At 45.2% G+C, this 18,304-nt stretch overlaps 1 protein-coding gene across 1 annotated transcript in view; it reads right to left on the bottom strand.

The window, feature by feature from the left end:
* Nucleotides 1-14,170: 14,170 nt before the first annotated feature.
* The window catches only part of RAB2A (RAB2A, member RAS oncogene family), a 64,555-nt gene continuing 60,421 nt past the window's right edge, over nucleotides 14,171-18,304 (bottom strand). Inside the window, exons 6-7 of the mRNA XM_006154766.2 lie at nucleotides 17,768-17,836; nucleotides 14,171-15,481 (exon numbers count right to left, since the gene is read on the bottom strand). Of these exons, the coding sequence (XP_006154828.1) occupies nucleotides 15,386-15,481; nucleotides 17,768-17,836 (165 nt within the window). The 3' untranslated portion in view covers nucleotides 14,171-15,385. The remainder of the gene's footprint in view (nucleotides 15,482-17,767; nucleotides 17,837-18,304) is intronic.

The following is an 18,304-nucleotide window of genomic DNA, read 5'->3' as shown; positions in this document are numbered from 1 at the left end:
AGAGCGGACTGTGGCATGGCCATCCACCTCAGGGTGATTTCTTGCTTCCTGTCTCTCTGTCTCTCCAGTGAGTGCTTGCACCCTATAGCAGAAATCTCTAAAACAAAAAAAGTACAGCAGTATATAGAATTAAAAGTAAAACGTCTATCTTCAGAAATTAGTTACTGTAGCCAGAAGTTTGGGGTGTGTTCCTTTGCATAGTTTCCTCTGTGTGTGATAGGTAGATAAGTACATACCTGTGTGCGCTTACATCTGTGTATGTGTGTGCACACATATGTCAAATGCATGTATTGTTCTGTATCACACTTTTGTACTTAACATGCCTATGTGTATGTACAGATTTGTATGTAAATTGTTTCACTTAAGCATATGTCTTATATTGAGAGAACTCTGATTTTTTACCATTCTTTCATTGTTTTTTTTATTGAGAGAGGTTTTTGCTGTAGGGCGCACGTACTCACCAGAAAGACAGAGAGAGACAGAGAGACAGAAAGCGAGAATTCATCCCCCAGGGGTGGATGGCCACGCCCCACAATCCCTTCTCCTCCATTCTCCTCTCGGAGATCTTGGCCAAGCATGCACATGTGTCCTGGGTTAAATTGAGCTCTGGCAATTAAAAAAGGAAAAAAACGCTAATCCCTAAGGGGATGACTTTAAGACGTGAGGCCTTTGAGGTCATTAGGGTTAGATGAAGTTGTGGGGCTGAGTCCCTACAATGGGCTTAGTGTCCTTTTAGGAAAACAAGGAGACTCGAACTTCCACCTGAGGATGCAATATAAAGGCGATTGTCTCCAGGTACCAGATCTACTGGTGCCTTGCTTTGAGCTTCCCAGAACTGCGAGAAATAAATGTCTAACGTGCCTCTTTGTTACAGCAGCTTGAACTCACCAACACCCCACAAACTTTCTTCTTTTTTTTCTTTCTGTTTAGCTAACAAATACAGTAGCCCCCTCCTCCAATTCACAGTATTACTTCCTGCCGTTCTAGTTATCTGTGGTCAACCACAGGCTGAAATATTGTTATTTAAAAAAAGTATTTTTTTAGTTTTTGCTATAGGGTGTGTGTGCTTGTCATAAAGAGATGGGAAGAGGGGAGCGAGAGCTCACCACACTCCCCAGGGGCAGTGGCCACACTGCAATCCCTTTTTCTCCACTCCCCTTGGGGTTTGGGGCAATAAGCACAAGCTCCTGGTATGATTTGCAAGCCTCCAGGTCCTATACTTGAACTACACATCACACTTCCATGCCACCTGCGGGCCCATCGACTGGAACATTAAATGGAAAATTCCAGAAATAAACAGGGGCTCCATCTTACATTGTCCACTGTTCTGAGTAGTGTGAGGAAACCGCTCCACTCTGCTCTGTCCTGCCGGGGACACCAGTTACCACTGCGTCCAGCTGTCCATGCTGTCTGTCCTACCGCTATTTGTCACTTAGAGGTCATCTCGGTTATCAGACCCAACAAAACCCGTGTAGGCTCTCACTCTCTGCAGTTTCAGGCACCCGCTGGGTTCTTGGAGCATACCGCATGGATTGGGGCAACTGCTGTATTTATCGCTCACCGAGGATAAGTACTCCTCTAACGCCTTGCAATTATGAGCCCGCTGAGTCATCGTGACCACCCCACGGAGTATTATCGGCGTTCCCGTTTTATGAAGGAAACTGAAGTACCAAACATTAAGTAACTTGCTTAAGATTGTACTGGTCAGTTTCAGAATAGATTCAAACTTTATTTTTCAATTCTCTAGGCTGAGGTGGGACCCCTAGCCTAGTGGTTAAGGAAGCTGGATACCCCATGGCTGACCAAGGTTTGAATCCTGTCCTCTGATGGCTTGAAAAACAGTCTGGGCATATGTGCATGTGTGCCCCCAAACCTGAGAGGATGGAGACCCTGAGGAAAAGGGATCGCAGCCTGACTGCACCCCGTTGTGTGTGAGGGGACGCTTTCTCTGTCTCTGTGGTGAGCACACATGATCTCTGGCAATTAAGACAGTTTCCAGGGCTGGACGGTGACACAGCAGTGAAATATGACACTGCCAGGCAGGCCACCACGGGGCTCTGACTCATGGTGGAGCCCTCCCTGAGGGAGCAGGGACCACACTCCTGATGGGGTGGCTGAAGCTGGGGGTGGATTCTGGCACCAGGACCCTAAGGGCCGGCTGGCTCTCAGTTTTCTCTTTCTGTATCACTCATGGAAGAAAAAATAAATCCCTATTGACAGACTTGATGGGGGTGCAGTAAACAGCTCAGGGACACAAAGAAGTTAAAAAAAAAGAGGAGGCGGGAAGTCAGGTCCAGAAGGACTGAGAGAGCTGGAAGCACCAAGACAGGAAGGAGAAAAAGGGCTGAAGGCACCGGGGGGCGGGCAGGCAGCTGACTGCAGGGACACACTGCGTGGCGTCGCGGGGGCAGAAATACAGACCGAGGAGCCACCGAGGAGCCAATCCGGCACAGTGTGGAGGACAAGGTTAAAAGAAGTCAGATGAGGCGGCGTGCTGGGACGGTTTCATTTGGGAAACTTGCTTATGAAGCAACGACTCTGACAGTCACTCTTTTTCAGTCATGTGGATGCTAAATATGGGAAAGCAACTCATTATCTGACCGAACTGCACAGTAGCACGCTCTGCGGTCTTTACCTGGCAAACTCAGTGTGGGCCGGACGTGGTTCGCGCGGAGTCGAATCCAGTGCATTCTGAGCGAACATGTGCTGGGGATTTGGGGATGACGTTTGGTAGCTAAAGAAGAGAAAGGCTAGTTTTCGGGATAATGACCTGCGAGGGGTAGAGAAGAGAAACGAGCAGTTGAAAAATACAAATTAGATAAGAACCCAAGTAAAGGAATTAGTTGTCTTTGCAAAACGCCTTAAATTTGGTCAAACAAAAAGTATGGCGGAGATTTCCTTGACAATGCACTGAATTAAAAATGTAGCCACAGAAGTGGTTTTAGATTTTATTTATTTATTTTTGTACTCGCCAGAGGGCGTGTGCACTAGCCAGGGAGAGAAAGCAGCAACCCCCAAGCGGTTGGAACGGTCGTACCGGGTCAGTCCCCCTCCACTCCTCCTCTCGCCCAAGTCTGCTGTGTTTAGCTTTTTATTTTCTTTTATTTTTAGGTTTTTGCCATAGGGTGTGTGAGTTTGCCAGAGACACAGAGAGAAAAAGAGAGAGAGAAGATAAGAAATCACCCTCCGGGGGGGAAAGGCCACACTGCAATTCCTTCTCCTCTATGCTCCCCTTGGGATTTTGGGCGCGCACATGTGCGCATGCACACACACACACACACACACACACACACACACACGTGCTCCATCTGGTATGTTTTACAAGCCGCCTGGACTGGGACAAAAACCATGACTGACCATGCAGGACCTGGCTGCCTTAATCCCTGTTCTTCAGGACTGGCTCTAACTTGATTTTTTTTTTTTTTTTTTTGAGAGAGATTTTCGCTATAGGGCGTGTGCGCTTGCCAGACAGACAGAGAGAGACATAGAGACAGAAAGCGAGAAATCACCCCCCAGGGGGGATGGTCACGCCACAATCCCTTCTCCTCTCGGGATCATGGGCACGCACGCACACGCGCCCGGCGTGAGTTTTAAGCCACCGGGTCCGGGACGCGAACCGCAGTTGACTACGTGGGAGTCCAGCGACATAGCCATTACGCTAACTGCTGGTTCCCCTAACTTTTGATTTTTGAAACAGAGTTCCGGGACCAGCAATTGGCAAAACGGCTATGTCGCTGGACTCCCATGTAGTCGACCACGGTTTGAGACCCAGACCCGGTGGCTTAAACGCATTCCCGACGTGTGTGCCTGTGTGCCCAAGATCCTGAGAGGAGAATGGAGGAGAAGGGATTGTGGCGTGGCCATCTCCCCGGGGGGGTGGGGGTGGTGTGGGGTAGTGGTGGTGGTGATTTCTCGCTTTCTGTCTCTCTGTCTCTCTATCTCTCTGTCTTTATGGCGAGCACATGCGCTCTATAGTAAAAACCTCTAAAACAAAACAAAACAAAACAAACAAACAGAGTTCCTCAACACAGAAGTGTTCTAGAATAAGGATCATTATCTCTAAATGGTTTAAGTTTTTGTTGAACAAACACACATATCTTGTTCTCGGATGGGCATATTTACTATTATCACAACATCAACTTTCCCCCAAATTAACCTATGCATGTAACACAATTTTTACAAATCCTATTAGAATTTTGAGGGTCTGGAGAGGTGGTTTTAGTATAGAAACATAGAAGTCTATATAAAAATTTAAGAAACAGGTTCAAATATGCATATAAATACTCTGAAATGGAAGCATTTAAATATAGCAAAGAAAGGAGGAACTGCTTAGTAACTGCTACTGAAATGGACTCAAGTCTTTGGGCTTATCAAGTTGCCGAAAATGTATTTCTTAAATAAAAAATCCACTGTTGGTAATAAAGTACAAGAAACGGAACACTCTTGAAGTCCGGTTGGAGTATAAACTTGCACATTTCTGGAGGGAAATTATACAAATATAAAAATCTTTAACAGGGCCGGCTGGTGGTATGGTAAGGTGGCTGGATCCCGTATGGCATCTGTGTAGTTAAGAGCCCCAGACCTGGCGGCCTGCAAAACATTGGCAGGTGCATGTGTGTAGGTACCCAATATCCTCAAAGGAGGAAGATGGAGAACAGATTGGGAAGGGAGTAACCACCCCCCCAGTAGGAGGGTTTTCTCATTTTCCCTCTCTCTCTACCTCCCTCTGGTGAGCGCATGTGCCCTCCAATAAAAAAAAAAAGAATCATGTCTACACTTTGGGAACTAGTAATTCCCTTTCTAGAATGTACTCTAGAGAAGTAGCTGTTCAGGGCCGGCTCAGCAGCACAGCGGGAACACGCCACTCAAGCTGCGTCCATGAAGAGCTCGGCGGGTGCGATTCAGAGTTGACCTGTACGTGCTGAGTGGGCGCCGTGGACCTGGGTGGCTGGGAGGACTCATGGTATTAATCTCTGTTGAGAATGCTTGTCTTTCTCTCTCTTTCATTAAAGAAATAAATAAACCTTTTAAAAAACAGAAAGAGAAATAGTTGTTGATCTGCCCAAATATGTAGCTCTCAGGAAATTAACTGAGCTTCCCCTCTTCTCCTGTCTCATTTCTACCCTCCCTCACTGTGCTCCCTGGGTCACCTCCTTGCAAAATTACTTGCACTTAAGTCATCTCAGTGTTGGCTTTGTGGGGAACCCAAGTTGGACAGTACTTTTAAAGTGTTCTCCTTTATTTATTTTTTAAAGTTGATTTATTCTGAGAGAGAGACAAAGACAGAGAAACAGCACCCACAATGGGGTCCTGATGCTGTGATCCGCCCCCAGCCTCAGCCAGCCCCAGACTGTGGGCACACAGGGAGGTCTCCAGATGCAAACCCAGAACCTTCCCAAGTGGGTCAGCCTCGCAGAGCATCATTTATCACTGCGAAACCACCCCTCTTCCCTTTGTATTTTTATGTTTTCTGCAGTAAACGCGTCGCATTTTAGTAAGTGAAAAGGAAGGCCAAGATATTGTTAAAAAAGGAATTTGTTAAGTTGTTGCTAAAGGAAAGGAACTGGATTCCCAGTTAAACAAGGTGGCTTGAATACATGCATTCATCTTCTTCCCAAGACCTCAGTAAATTCCATGAAAGGAATAAGCTGCACCCATACACAGGGTGGAAAGCGACGAGATCCAGACATACAAGGAAAGCCAGGGGCCTGCTGGTGGGGGCGCTCGTGGGGCCGCAATGCTCAGTGACACCGGACCCACTCGGGAAGGCCTTAGGTTGTGCCTGGAGCCCTCTGATGCACCCCGGGGTGCAGACACGTCCCATAAGCCTGGTGTCCATGAGCTGGATGGCATTATCACCCTGTTGGGGGTGAGTCTCTCTCTCTCATTTATTTATTCTTTCAAAACAAAATTTTAAAAATTCCAACTAATGTCTGACTTAGCAGAGTCACAGCCACCAGGGAAGGTGAACTGAGGCGAGGGAGCTGGCCTCCGTGTCCCCTCTCAACACTGCACACCAGGAGTCCAACCTCCGTCCATGTAGGTGGAGTCCTGGAACCACTGGCTTCTGATGGGAGATGGCCGGGGACCAAGGAAAGACAGAGAGAAGCAGGTCGCGACCTCTGGGGAGTGAATTGTGAGGCAGGGATACAGGGGGACGAGGGGCGGCTGTATTTTATCATAAGCCTTATGGTACTGTTCAACAATGTACGGCAGGGCAGGCAGGGGGCGTGGAGGTTCAGATGGCTGGATCCCACATGGTTGGCTGCGTGGTTTGAGTCCCGGATCCAACAGCCTGAAAATCATGCCAGGCGTGTGTGCATCAGTGCCCAAAATCCTGAAAGGAGAATGGAGGAGAAGGGATTGCGGCATGGCCATCCCCCCATGGGGTTGGGGAGGTGACTTCTCCCTTTCTCTATTTCTCTCTCTCTGGCGAGTGTGCATGCCCTTTAGCAAACAAACAAACAAACAAACAAAAAAAAACCATGTGCATTGACATCTGTGCTTTATATACAGACATGCACAACTGCGATCAATTTCTAAAAAGAATTATTTATTTCATTTTGTTTATTATACTATTCTTTTAAAATTTGTTCGGGGGCACGTGTGCTCACCAGAGAGAGACAGATAGAGGGAAAACAAGCTGCCAGGTCCCGTACTGGAACTGTGGTCAGCTGCGTAGGAGTCCAGGACTCTAACCACCACACCACCTCCTGGTCCCTGTGATCAAGTTTTCAATAAAATACTGAAGGTATATTTTTGTCCTTTAAAGGTAGAGAAAGAATTAGGCTGGAGACCGGTGCTAACGAGCATGACAGCTAAAAGCCGAAAGGTCACCCCCGCGGATCCGTGAACGAGTGGTGGACGTGGCTCTCTGTGCATGCGATGGAGCAGCGTCCAGTCCTCACACGGACCGCAATGAGGATGCACCTGGGAAACGTGGGGCAAAATGAAAATGACAAAGGCCACACGGAGACAGAACAGAGTGAGACATCACAGGGAACGCGCCCGAGGGGCCGGCTCCTGGAGCTTGGGCTTCCAGCCTCGGGGCCTGCGAGACAGGGACTTCCTGCGGCTTCTGCCCCCTGCCAGCCCCCCACTCTGCAGGGCCTCGTTTTGTTTCGGCAGCGCCACTCGAGGATGGCACTGGGGAAGAACTCTGCCTTTGGCCTTAGAAGGCAGTGTCCTGGGTGAGCACCTCCCCCACCGGTGTGGCTGTCACAGGGCCCGTCACACCTCCAGAGCCCTGGTCCTGGAGGAAAGCAGTTTGGGCCGCGGTTCCGGACAGGTGCACCACGGCAGTCCTCACGCAATGCTTTCCTAATGCTCCCTGCAAGAGCAGGGCGAATACCAGCGCCCAGCTCGGATCACCGGGCACCGGGCACCGGATCTCCGCCGCCGGGGGACAGCGGAGGAAGACCCGACGACGACCCGCCTGTCCCCACCGCGCGCGCCCAGCGAGGGGTAGCGGCCGCGGTACTGCCTTGGCCGCGTCCCCCTGAACGGGAATTCTGTGCAGCCGCAGCCGCAGCCTCTCCCGGGGCCTGTAATGGGGCTATTTTAATGCAGAGTTAATTGTCAAATATGAGACTGCAGCGGCCTTCTCCCGAGCGGCTCGCTCACTCTCCAGCAAGTCGGCTTCAGTCTCGTCAGCGCTGCGCACCTCGTTAGCCATATTCCACGGATCCCAAGGACTTCCGTGTCCCCCACACCGAACTCGGCCCTCCTCAGTCAGCTTGCACCGCTTGGTAATTCGTTCTGACTCGCTTATTTCCACCACGGGAAGGGGATCATGTCTAGACTTTACATCTCCATTTTCGCTGCCATCATCACCACCCCGATGTCACGTTTGTGTGCAAGGGGCACCAACTTTCATTTTAAACTAGAATTCTGGGTGAACATTGCATTTATTTTTAAAAAAAGAATTATTTATTTGATTCCATTTGTTATCATTTTTTAAATTTGGCCAAAGACAGAGAGAGAAAGGGAAAGCGAGGAAGCAAGCCACCAGGTCCAGGACTCGAACTGTGCTTGGCCATGTGGGAATCCAGCACCTTTATCAACCATGCCACCTGCCGGCCGAAACACTGCATTTTTAATGTTGTATCAAGGAAGTCCTGTGCATTGTACTCATGATTTTGCATGAAATCTCTTGTGTATTAGTATTTCATTGATCTTCCGAACAGCATCTTCGTGTGTAAATGAACTTACTGTGCCAGAAGACATCAGATTGTTTCCAGAGACTAATTTTGCTTCTGTCCAAATGAACCCTGCACGTGCCAAGCAATGAAGAAACCATTACCCTCCCATAAACCCACGGCATTTTTAAGAAGCTGACTTATTTCTTCCATGAGAGAGAAACAGCTTCCTTGACGCGGTCCTAACATCGCAACCCCCTAGCCTCAGCCGGACTGCATTATGGGCATGCACACCCACAGGACTCAGGAGGACCCTGGGCACCAACCCGGAGCCTTCCCAAGTAGGTCAGCTTCCGCTGCATCCCTGTCTGGCCCCAGGTTCATGGCTTTGACACCTTTCTTTGAAGGTACAGAGAGCTTATGAGAAAACGTCCATGTTCAGGACTAGCAGACGACATGTTTACATTTTTGGTCTCCCACGTAGGTGGCCACGGTTCCAGTCCCAGACTCGGTGGCTTAAAACTCACACCGGGCACATGTGTGTGCATGCCCAAAATCCTGAGAAGAGAATAGAAGGGATTGTGGTGTGGCCATTCCCTCCCCCTCCCCCCGGGAGGGTGATCTTTCACTTTCTGTCTCTGTCTCTCCTGCAAGTGCATGTGTTCTATAGGAAAACTCTCTTAAAAAAAAAAAAAAAAAGAGAAAATGTCCGTGCACTTTGGGTGTAAGGGTCAGTTTAGCTTCGTGTTCCTGGCTCCTGGTTCCTTAGTCCTCATCTTTCATGGCCTTGACATTTTCCCCCTTTGTGAGAGAGGAGGGAGAGAAAGGAAGAGGCCGAGATGGGCATTGTTCCAGGTTTCACTGTGTTGTGGTCCTGCTCTGGACCCCCAGTTAGCTGGGTGACAGGCGCGCACAATCACACCTGGCACAAGTTAGCTGTGGAAGCCAATGTGGCCTCCCAGTGACCGGCAGCCTCCCAAGTGGTGGCGCTGTTACTACGTCTTGGGCCTTATTTATTTTTTTGTCCTTTGAGAGAATGAGAGGCATTCTTGATGGTGAAACTGCACAGCCTCACGGTTGGGTAGGATTACAGAAGCACGAGACCGTGGCTGGCCTGTTCAGGTCGGCCTGCAATGTGAGCCTGGGCTTCCTGTATGGCCCTAACCCTGGCACAGTGGCACCCTACTACCTGCACTACGGCTGGGCCTTCCAACCTGGTGTTAGTGAAGAGTACTGGCCACTCAGCGTGGGTGGTCTCAGGACTCCTCCTGACTAGGCCGAGTATACACATAGGTGAATACTGCAGAAATGTGTCCTCAGGGGGCCCACAGGAGGTACGTGCCATCGGTGCCTTACTGATCACTGTTGAGGGCGCTCCACTGCCAAGTTAGCACCTTCCTTTGGTGACCTATCTCGTGGGGAGATGCTGCGATTACACATACTGTTTCTCACCACGCGGTTTGCCCATTTCAGCGTTCATTGCTGGTTTTGGGGACAGCACGCCCTCTATCTTCACTAATTGGTATTCTCGCGCAAGAAAGAGCTCCTCCCTCATTTCCTTATTCATTTATTTATACCGTATAAACGCATGGTATAGATTTCATCCCAGTTTTCAGACCGTTACTGGCATGTATCTTAAACTGTCCCAAGTGTGGCCATAAAAAGCCCCAAGCTGGTTCCTACGCCCTGCGATGTGCCTCCCCGCTTCAGCACCATTTTACGAACACTTCCTCCTTCTCCTTGGCATCGGCTGCGGCAGGCTCATTTCCTGCTGTCCGTGCTCCAGCCCTGGAATCAGCTCTTCCTCCCCCGAGCCCTAGTCTCCCTTACTAGAGAACGGTGCTTAGAAACCAGTATCTGGGCTGCAGGTGTGCTCACTGCTCTTGGGGTGTCCTTGCTTTCTGGACCCTCCATGGACGAAACTAAAAAACCCTGTACACGTCCTCTCACACTTCTCTGTGATGCTGTACTCACGCTGCTCTACATTTACCAAACACCACAAACTCATAATCCCTCCAACCCCAGTCCAACAGAACAGGGTTCATCTAGCTAGTCTCAACTTTTATTTGCGTCTCCTTCCTTGAGAATCTTTGCTCTCCTTATCCATAATATTGTACTTATTTGCTCAGTTTTATACACAAAAGGCAGGTTTTGAACTGCTAACCCACACCTCTTTGCTAACCACTGTGTGTGAACAGTTAATTTTGCCTTTAGCCTTTCAGTACATAATCTTTCCCAAAGCTATTTTTTTTTTCTCTTTCCCCTTCAGTGTGGCAGAATTACTCACTTGTAATACGGATTCATGTGTTAGTATTTTGAGTTCCTGCAATTATGGTTAATTTGAATAATGTTTGGGGTATGTGAAAACACATGCATATTTTCTTGTAGTGCCTTCTCAGATGGATGACGAACTGTAGAGGCCATGGTTCTCCCCTCTCAATTAACAACAGAACCTGGGAGTCACAGAATCAGTTAACGGAAAACCTCTTCCTCACACTTAAGAAACCTGCAGGACTCCACTGTGGAAACATATGGGGGGTATCAAAAAGTTAACGGAAAATGCATATTACGAAAAGACTATACAAAGGTTTAAAAAAAAAAGTCTGCAACAAAATAAACTCATACTTTAATTCCACTTTCCCAGGAACCTCACGTTTTATTTGTAAGGCAGGGTCTCGCCATGTCTGTCCTCTGGCCTCAGTCCCCAGCTGGTAGCCTAGTGTGCATACTACAGCTGGCTTTTTTACGGAGAAATCTTTGCTATAAGGCACCTGCGCTTACTGCAGAGACAGGGAGTGAGAAATCACTCCTCAGGGTGGGGTGGGGGGCATGGCCATGCCACAATCCCTTCCCGTCTATTCTCCTTCTGGGGTCTTGGGCACACATGCACATGTGCTGGTGTGATTTTGAAGCCACCGGGTCTGGGACTTGAACTGTGGTCAGTCACGTGGGAGTCCAGCGACATAACTGCTACACCATCTGCTGGTCTCTCACTCTTTTTTGCTTTATTGCCCAGGCCAACCTCTAGCTTGGAATCCTTCTGCCTCCAGTTCTCTTGGTCTCTGGGGTTACAGACACGGAGCTGCCTTTTCCACAAACTTTTTGAAGTCCCTCATACATCTGATTATTGAATAACCCTGTTATGTACAATTAGGCAAGTTCAAAGTTCGCAATTAAACTCATGTTGCAAGGAGTAGCCCTCGGCGTATCAACTCTCGCTCTGCTGGAGAGCACCATCAAGGCAGGGTCCCACGAGCAGGAGTGGGACTCCCGGGCCAGCAGCAAGCACACATGTACTGTCACCAGGTACCACAACGCGCCCTCCAGGAGGGTAGCTCGGCGCTGCTGGGCTCGTAACATTTCCTCCGTTCCTGCAGCTGAGAAAGAGGACCTCAGTTCTAATTTGCACTTCACTGTCTGACTTTTTAAGAAATGAATTTTACCGTGTACTTAACAGGACGTTGTGGGATACCTATAGCAAAGCAAATTAACATATCCAATTCACCTTAGGGACACATTCAATCTTTTTCCTGGCAATTGCTCATTTTTGTTTTCCTATATTCTTTCAGGTGTTTAGCCCCTGGCCTTTATCTAAGGTCCGCCTCACGACTTTGTGAAGCTAATTTATGCTAACACACAAGGCAGGTAGCACTTCCCAGCATGAGCTCGCCACCGAGTACGCCATGACCTCCTGCAGCGCGAGGCTCTACTTTAATTTGAACACCACAGTGCCTCTAAACTCTAAGGGACAGGTAGACATGTTGGTGTATGTATTTATGTGGTCAGTTATTAAGAAAGAGGTTTATCAGGGCCAGCAGGTGGTTTAGTAGATAAGGTGCTGGACTCTGGCATGGCTGACCGTGATTCAAATCCTGGACCTGGTGGCTTGAGAATCACACTGTGTACGTGTGCATACATGTGCAAAACCCCAGGAGAATGGAGAAGGGATTGTGGCATGGCCTGGGGGCTAATTAGCCCTGGGGGCTAATTTCTCACTTTCTCTCTCTCTCTCTGGAGAGCACATGAACACTATGGCAAAAAACTTAAAAAAATGAAGACTAGAAATAGGTTATCTTTTTGCATCGTTTAGCTCATATAGTCAAAACCCACCCTGTGAACCTCAGTACTGAACTTACACAGACCTTACTACCCATGAGAGGCTAAGCAAGTGTTCCAAAACCAGACCTAAATCCTTCTTTGAATGATTGGACATACACCATGTACACACTTGACTTTTTAAGTAAGAACTAATATCCTGCTAATGGGCTACTTTAAAATATCTTTCAAAACACACTACGTATGAAGATCCAATTTAGCTCCTACATATCGTTTGAATAGTGTTTCTAAATTAAATGCCACTCTTTCAAACATGGGCTCTCTGTTCAGTTGTCTAAAATTTAGAAGACAAATAGTAACAATGGCGTGATGAAGATCACAATTTTAGAATGTTACATGGTGAGACATTAAAAGTTGGTATTTATTTTTTCAGTGACTGATTTTCTAGCTATTAAAACATTTCTACAGATGCAATAAAAACTGATCCAAGATCAATTAAAAATTCAATTACAGTATCAAAGTTTCAATTGCAGGTACCAATAATACATGATTTGTGACAGGGATAGGAAAATGAGCAGAGTGGAAACCAGACAATAAAAACATCGCTCTATCAACGAACAAAAAGCACCCAGAACAGGTTTTCCTCAATGGCGGGGGCGGTATGTGGGGAGAGTGGAAATGAACTGCAGAGAAGTCCACCAGGAGCCCCTGCTACCCGAGCCGGGCAGTGGGAGAGGCTGTCACTGAGGGCTCCACCTTTCCTTAGGGTATTAAAATGTATGTGCTGGTTTGCTGTTGCCTCTTACCATTAATTTCTCTCTTTATACTTGATGTAGAAAAGAATCAGGGGAGAAAGTATGGAAAAGAAACATATAAAACTTCTGGAAAATTTAACAGCAGTTTACAAATAACAACTTCCACAGAATCCTTCTCTTCTTGGTGTGGGGCAGAACGTGTCCTAGTCAGACTTCACTTTCTCTACTGGTCGGTACAGAGAGTGACTGGTCAGGCAGTGTGGTCAAGGACCACTTTACGGAGAAGAAAATCTGTAATGAAAACATTCATGCAACTAGATTTTCTCTCTACCTTGCTGGACTTAGTTGAAACAAAACTATGACACGCTGGGTGACTGCTCACGAGAGTGATGTCAACACTTAGACAAGCCTGCACCTTCAGGAAAGACCTGTAAGGAGGCCAAAGTCAGAGACTGAATTAAAGGTAGTTGGTTCTATCTTTCCAATTTCATTGTGCCTTCTTACAGGCAGGCCTAAGTGCTATTTTGCGCTAGTCAAGAAGTAGGAAATACTTGCTTATATATTCAATAACAGAATTTCAACACAGTGAGAGTTTTACCACATTTAAGCAAAAATTTTGAAAAAGGTCAATGTTAATAAGCATTCTTCCCCTTATTAGAGACATGCTTACATACATGAAAAAGCTGTAAAAGGACTAAAAAAAAAACCATTTAAAAAAGATGTGGCCATAATAATAATAATAAAAAGGAACACTTTTATACATAGGATTTTATTTTGCACTGCTATAACAATTTCATTATAGACCAAGGGAGAAAAAGAAAAAAGGGATAAAACCACCACACTGAGTAAGTTACTAAAGCTTTTCTACTTTTTATGCTGAACCTTCAGGAAAGACCTGTAAGGAGGCCAAAGTCAGAGACTGAATTAAAGGTAGTTGGTTCTATCTTTCCAATTTCATTGTGCCTTCTTACAGGCAGGCCTAAGTGCTATTTTGCGCTAGTCAAGAAGTAGGAAATACTTGCTTATATATTCAATAACAGAATTTCAACACAGTGAGAGTTTTACCACATTTAAGCAAAAATTTTGAAAAAGGTCAATGTTAATAAGCATTCTTCCCCTTATTAGAGACATGCTTACATACATGAAAAAGCTGTAAAAGGACTAAAAAAAAAAACCATTTAAAAAAGATGTGGCCATAATAATAATAATAAAAAGGAACACTTTTATACATAGGATTTTATTTTGCACTGCTATAACAATTTCATTATAGACCAAGGGAGAAAAAGAAAAAAGGGATAAAACCACCACACTGAGTAAGTTACTAAAGCTTTTCTACTTTTTAACAGGATTTTCCCACCTGGCAGATTCATTGTCATAGCCCCTTCAAAACAGACAAGATGCTTACCATAGTTTAGAGATTATAGGTTGCCACTGAAAGAAAAATTTTACACAGTCACTGTACACCAAGGTTGAAAAACTGTCCTGCATGAAAAACATACTTAGAAATCAAATGAATGAAAGAGAAGGAAACATTATTGTGTGTAAGGGAAGACGAACGTCCTCAGCGGGCCGTCTCCGTGTGGTGCTCGTTCTCCCCAGCTCGCTCAGATGGGGGGCTCTTGTTCCCCCTTTTGCTCATTACACTGTGTTTTCCCCAACGGCATTCATTAAGGCAAACAAACCCTTTTCTGAAGAGGTCTTAAGGAAACTGTGGACAGAGAGCAAACTTTTGGCATTAAAACAGATGAACATATACATAGCCTTTAGTAATATACATTAAGCATATTTTTCTTGGACTAGTGACAAGAAAAGGATGAACATGCTTGTTAACAATGTCAAAAAGTTTAAAATTCAGTGTCCAAGCAATTCCTAACGATGCTTCGGTAGCTTCAAGCTCTAAACAGTATAGAATTTATGCAAATGCATGAAAGAATTCAAGCTTGGCAAATTACACCCAAGCAGGTTATTAAACTATATATACAGAAAGTAAATGATAAATACAGAATTAAAAGAGTCTTTCTATTTTTCCTTATAGCCTTGAAAACTGACAAACTTTCTGAGGACAGTTCTAGGATATTAAACATTAGGTAACCACAGGTGTTGGGAAACCTAACTACACAAACTGATTTCAAATACTCAAGATGACTTTGTAGTGTTTAATACAATTCAGTTCGTAGTTAAGGGCACGAGACAACAGTTAACAAAATAATCACATCAATTGACCTAGAAATCAAATGCAAATAGATATGAATACAATCTCCAAAATCTGTCTTTTTAAGTGAACATTAACCATTTATTCAAAGTTATACAAGAATTTGAAGGATTAAAGTCTTCTGTGACATAAAGCCATTTCAGATAGTTTATGTCTCAGCTGAGCAGAGGAGAGGGTGAAAGAGTAAGTGAGCAGCCCTGTCGGGCAGCAGACAGTAAAAACACTCAACAGCAGCCTCCCCCGGCCTGCTGTCCTCCCTGATTGCCTGCGTGTGTCGCGTTAGTAGCAGCGTGCTGAGGGCCAATTTTTATGCCATTTGCCTGAAATAAAAGGGAACAGAAAAAGAAATGTAACCGGACCTAACCAGGTAGCACAGTTGAATTAGGTTTTTAAAAAGTTCATTAAATCCTTAATGATACAATTTTACCAAACAACAACAACAACAACAAAAAAAAAAAAAAAGGAAGAAAGAAAGAAAGAGCGAGCAAACATGAAATATATTACAGAGATTTCAGCAACTTAAAATCCTATCTCTTAAGGGGTGATTCTTTCTTTCAAAAACAGAACTGAAAAAATATTTTACAAAATAATTCCTCAGACCAGGTACTGTGTGAACAGAAACTGGGTAATGCTGCCTTCCAGGGAATTTTCATGATACAGAAATTGTTTACAGCAATCATTGCAAGTAATCTTTAAAGGAAAAAAGTACCTACAGCCTGTGCTGCTCTTCTACATGTAAAATCCTTTCTCTAGACAGCGTTTCTGTTCCGCGTTGAATCAGCTGAACAGGCTAAGGGCATACGAGTGTTCTGTGTCATCAATAATTTCTATGATCCCCAAAGACATGGCAGCTTGCCAAGAACCCACACACAGAGTCGTTCTTTCATTCATCAAACTCACACTTATGCCTTAACCCTCACTCCCTCAAGTGGATTTTACCTAAAAATACAACACTTTGAGAAAAGTAATACAGTAGCTTCAGAAATTAAGCTCTTAAGGAAACTCTGCGTCACAGTAAATCTCAGATTTATAGTGCTTGGCAGTTGTTCTGCAACAGTAGTAGCCTTGGGGTTTCTGGCACTAGCTCAGTATTGACAGCAGCTGATGTGGTTTCTTTTCGCTCTTTTGACTCCTCTTTAATAAAAAGCATGCCCTATGGCTCATTGGTTTTGCCCCCTCTGGGCTGGTAGCAACTTCTTGAGGAATCAAGGAGTCAGACTTGGCATTAGGCCAAATAAATAGCACGGCCTGTTGGCTCCTGACAGCACATTATGCTCAGAGCTGCACAAGGCACAGTAAAGCAGTCAGCTACTATGTGAACCCAGACAGAAGCAATGAACGTGCCCTTTGAAACAGAGGTCCGATTACTCTTCAATTTATGTGGCACTCGTCTCTGATTGGTGTCCCCTTTAAATTAACTCAAAAACTACTGCTGTCTCAGCCTAGAAGACAGGACTTAGAAACTGTATTACTCCAAATGAAAAGGAATGAGACGACCAACCCACTGTTTGGGAACCTTAGGCACATGGCTGCTTGTTCTTAGCAGAGACTGCTGAGGCGCCTAAGAGTCTCATTAGAGACACACAGGCCAGCAGGCCAGGCTTCCCAACACGGTGGTCTCTAACTGCACCTGGGGCGGGGTGGGAGTGAGATCAGGACTTTTTTCTAGAATCTCTCTTGTTTAGAGAGATTCTTGCTATAGGGCGTGTGTGCTTCCTGCAGAAATGAAGAGAGATAAAGAGACAGAAAACAAGAGAAATCACTCCCCCAGGGGGAATGGCAACACTGCAATCCCTTCTCCTCTACTCTCCTCTTGGGATTTTGGGCATGCACACACACACACGCCTAATGTGAGTTTGAGGCCACCAAGTCGGGGACTCGAATCACCGTCAGACATGTGGGAGTCCAGGGATATAACCATTACATTATCTGCTGGTCCTGGAAGCCAGAAGTTTTACTATAGTATGGCAAAATACTTATCTAAAAGTTAAGTAATATGTTATATCCACATAAACACTTTGAAATGAATAAGGATAAATGTGAAGTGGGGATTTAGGTAAAAACAGTGGTCTTTTGGTGAACATTCTGAATCATGTACTTTTTTATCATGTACTTTGTTGAGCAAAATGGGCTCAAAATAACTTTTTTAATTTAAAAAACAAACAGTGCTAATTGCCAATTACAGATATTAACTTTGTTTCCAGAAAACGTGCTAATCTGTACCAGGAGTAAATTCCAAATTGGGTACTTCCCTTATTCATACCAGATAACAGAGAGAGCATTTTGCATGAGTAACTTGGTGTATGTATTTATACACGGGGACATTATCCCCAAAGCAGCTAACACCGTGTGGACACATGCATGAGAGCAGGTTTTCTTCTCTCTTTGGGGGACTTACGTTACTTTGCATTCGTGCAATAAATGGGTAGGGCCGCTTACTTTACCCTATTTTCATGAGTAAAGGAATTCTCCACTAGAACATAAACATTTAGCTATTATACTTACATACCAAGCTTTCAGTTTTCAAGTTGATTAATATTTTAACTGATTATCATGGATCTATTTTTAGAATTAAAAAAAGGACAATAATATTTATATGTATATACCTCGTTATTAATGTCAAAGACTCCTTCTTGAATTTTTTCATAAATTTCTTTTGCTGTATTAATAAATGCCTGAAATACAGAGAAATTTGTTCCTATTACTTAAAACCACAACAAGAGAACATTATATAAAAGCTATATAGACTATTGTAACATTCAATATATGAAAATCAATAGGTGTTGTAATATTCCATATAAACAGAGTAAAGGACAAAGCCTGCCTTATCTTCTCAACAGCTGCAGAAAAAGCATTTGCTAAAACCCAAAACCTCTTATGAGAAAAAAATACTCAACCAAGTAAGAATGGGAGAAGTTTTCTCTACCTGGTAAATTACATTTATTTATTTATTTTATTTAATTAATTAATTTATTTATTTATTTTTGGAGAGGTTTTTGCTATAGGGCGCGTGCGCTTGCCAGACAGACAGAGAGAGACAGAGAGATAGAAAGCGAGAAATCACCCCTCAGGGGGGATGGTCATGCCACAATCCCTTCTCCTCCATTCTCCTCTCAGGATCTTGGGCACGCACGCACACGCGC

This window comes from Tupaia chinensis, unplaced genomic scaffold (assembly GCF_000334495.1).
Source record: "Tupaia chinensis unplaced genomic scaffold, TupChi_1.0 Scaffold000421_1, whole genome shotgun sequence".
Classification (NCBI taxonomy): Eukaryota; Metazoa; Chordata; class Mammalia; order Scandentia; family Tupaiidae; genus Tupaia; species Tupaia belangeri.
This window is presented reverse-complemented; position numbering and strand designations above follow the sequence as displayed.